We start from the raw sequence: 3,397 nt of genomic DNA, 5'->3' as shown, positions 1-3,397 counted from the left end.
CACAAATTAGCAGTCTTGTAACCCTCCTAGGAACCGGTTCTTGGGGACCTTCAGAAGAAAAAGGCAGTCAAAGGAACAAGAACGCGCTAATCAGGAAACCAGGGTTTCAGCCCACTCGGCCACGCGAGCCATCTACACTAACGACTGGCTGCAGGGGCGGGGAACCCAGAAGTTAGGAGGAGGACCAAAGTGGGGGCCAGCTTGAATGAAACAATGTAACAATTGATGTGAGGCCTCGCCTTGCTCCCACTTCCCAGTGATCCTATAGGCGAGGTCTCAGTGACTGCCCCTCCCCATTGCTCCGTTTTCTTGTCCATTACACGCTATCCCTCCGCCTCTCCTTCTTTCTTTTCTTTTCTTTTTTTTTCCTTCTCCTTCCCCCCCCCCCTCTCTCCCCCTTTCTCCAGCTCCGTGTCATTTCCTCCTTGCGCTCGCTCTCGGCCGAGCGTCTCCAGCCGGGAGAGTAGGCGGAGCAGGGCGGTGCGGGGTGGCGTAGCGCTGGAGGGCAATGGTGGCGGAGCTGCTGGGGGCGGAGGCAACGTAGCCCCCGCGGAAAAGGAGCCCCGCGGCGCCTGAGCCGAGCGGAGGATGGAGAACCGGCCTGGGTCCTTCCAGTACGTCCCTGTGCAGCTGCAAGGGGGGGCGCCCTGGGGCTTCACCCTTAAAGGGGGTCTGGAACACTGCGAACCGCTCACGGTGTCGAAGGTAAGAACTGGCGGCTCTGCCCCAGCGGTGCCCAACTTTGAATGGGCAAACGGGTGTACAGGCTGCAGAACGGGGCCCTCAGACCGACTTTGAAACTTGGCTCGGCCTGAGGGGTGCAAGCCCCCCTGTGGCTCCTTAGCAGCACGGAGAGCTCTTGCCACCAGCCCGGGCACAGACGACCCCTGAAGTGTGGCCGGAGCACGGGTGAGCCCACGGCTGGCCCCGGGCTGGAGCGCTGCACGCAGACACACTCGGGAGGCTCTTTTGCTCCCCCACGTCGGGGGCGGCTGCTCCCCTCACTTGGACTAGAGGAAGTGGTGGCTGATGGGGGTTTCTCCTTAAAAGTTCCCGCGCCCCTGCGGGACAGCGAGCGGCTAAAGGGACAGGCAGGGCGGCTTGGCAGCTTTCTCAGCAGCGGTAGCCCCTGGTCGACCAGTGGGCCATCCTGTCGGGGCAGGTTGCACGGTTAGGGTCTGGTGTGGGAACGGAGATGAGGCATCGGTGACTCTCGTCAGCCTCACTTCCCACAGCCGGACGCGCGCACATCCATTCAACTCGTGGGGCGTTGCTGCGCGCCGCTTAGGTTTGGCCTTTCCCTCCTTCCCGAGTCCTGTCCCCAGCGCCGGCGAGATTTCCTGCACGTTGAGGAGTGTGGAGGAAACTTTTGCGCCATGGAGCGCAGCTGTGCTGGAGCTGCCGCCGCTGCCGCCAGGGTTTGTTTGTTTTAGGAGGCTGTGATCTGCTGGAAGCCAAGTCACAGCTGAGGACCAGGGAGAGGAGCCCTCCCCAGTGCCCCAGAACCCGCAAAACTAGCCATTCCCGGTAGGCATGAGAGTGGGGGCCTCTGGGGCTGTTACTGGGAAGAGAGAGTTGTAGGACAACTCACCTTGAGGTGCCAGATTGCCAAGTAAACGAACTTCATGTACTTGATACCATTTTTGTTTTGTTGTTGTTGTTTTTTTTTTGTTTTGTTTTGTTTTTATTTCTCTTAAATGCTTCAACCTGAAAAGCCTTTCCAACCCGCTGAAATGGCAGTCGAGGTTGTAGATGTGGGTTTGGGCTGGAGATAGAAAGATGTGGCTTCTCAGCAGGGAACAAATGTCACTTCTTTTTTGGCTTTTTAATCTGGGTCATGTCTCAGCAGGGGCGCGAGTGCCCCCTAACCGGTGCTGTTTCTGCCTTGCATTGGAGCTGCTGGTTAATTTCTAGAGTAGGGGTCCTTAAGGCCTTGGGGCCCACCCACACTTTTAGCAACCCTGTGGTGTTGTCATAGGGTGTACCAATCAGCTGGAGCAGTCGGAGGTATGCTGAGGCAAATTTTTGAGGAGCTGCCAGGGCAACCTGGGATCTTTAGCCTCCCCTGACACCAATAACTAGTCCAGATCTTCATCCAACACTCTCTTCCTCTGTACTAGTCCTGTATTTCTAACCAGCCTGAGATGCCTTTGTAACCCACTGTCATACGCCCTCCTAAGGCACTTCCCTTCCAATATTCTCTGGAGGGAGTAATATGCTTTTCTTTAAACAAAAACACTGTCAAACAACCCCTTTGGAGAGGGGAATCCTGGCCTTCAGGATTTCTTCTAATCACCCCCCACCCTCCTTTTCCATCAAGGTCACAACTGGCTATATAGCCCTCCATGATCTGGCAGTTCCTCTCTTTCTCCTTACATCACCCACAGAATTTCCACTCTCTGCCTAAACAACCTGCCTGGGAGAGGTCACTTTTGACCTCTGCCCAGGATGACCCATCCTGAGAAGTACCCCAAAGAGTGCTTGCTGCCGAGCTGTGCTGGATTGTTTTGTGAGCCAGCGCTAGCATGGCAGGGGGTGTTACTAAGTATGGGGCAGCCAGCAATTTGTGGTCTGGCTGGGGGATTATTTGCGGGTAGATGAGGGTTTCCTTGGCCAAGCTGCTGAGGAAGTGACTCGTGTGTTGAGAGGCAGGGTGCCTTTTAATGATTCCCTTCCCATTGAATGTACAGGTGACCCCTATTATAGGAAGGCTCATTATTACACACATTTGGAGATATAGGGGGTAAAATCATTTCTCCCATCCCTCCCAAATAGCCTGGCTCCTTACAGTAAAAGCCAGCTATATATAATCTGGTTAGCCCCAACAATATATAAAGGGGCCATAGTATTCTTTTCAAGTGCAGTGGTTGCCTATTTTTTTTCTTGCCAAGACACCTTATGGCACATTTCATTCCCCTTAAGCTTCAGAACAATATAGCTTTCTTCTAGAAAATAGCTCCAGTATGAACACACTGGTGGTGATGGAATGGAAGGGCATAGAAAGAGAATCACATTAGCAGATCAAAAATTTGGGTTCTAATCCTTGATTTGCTACTCACTAGCTCTGGCATTCTTCATACTTCACTTGTCCTCCATGAACTTAAGTGCCACATGTCTACAATGAGTTTCACGTGGGTGGTTTTTAAATAAGACGATGATGGTCTAGTAGCCAATCCTTTATGCTAGCTCAGGCCCTTTGCTCCTCAGAAGGGTTTCAGACTGAGGAAGATGATGCTTTGTTCCACTTTCACACAGGGTTACTTTTATAGTGTGTTTCCACATCCCTTATTTTATTAGCATTTTACAGGCCCCCTATGAGGAAGTCAGGGAAGGTTGTGGAGAAACTGATGGAAAAACTGAGGCCAGAATGCACCGAGTGGCTTGACTAAGTTTATCT

The 3,397-nt window shown here is 53.1% G+C and overlaps 1 protein-coding gene across 1 annotated transcript in view; it reads left to right on the top strand.

The window, feature by feature from the left end:
- The first annotated feature begins 472 nt into the window (after positions 1–472).
- SHROOM4 (shroom family member 4) overlaps positions 473–3,397 on the top strand; it is a 199,024-nt gene continuing 196,099 nt past the window's right edge. The window contains exon 1 of the mRNA XM_014463015.2: positions 473–705. Coding sequence (XP_014318501.1) covers positions 589–705 — 117 coding nt within the window. The 5' untranslated portion in view covers positions 473–588. The remainder of the gene's footprint in view (positions 706–3,397) is intronic.

This window comes from Myotis lucifugus, unplaced genomic scaffold (genome assembly GCF_000147115.1).
Source record: "Myotis lucifugus unplaced genomic scaffold, Myoluc2.0 scaffold_196, whole genome shotgun sequence".
Classification (NCBI taxonomy): Eukaryota; Metazoa; Chordata; class Mammalia; order Chiroptera; family Vespertilionidae; genus Myotis; species Myotis lucifugus.
The sequence above is the reverse complement of the archived record's forward strand: the minus strand, read 5'-3'. Positions and strand labels throughout refer to the sequence as shown.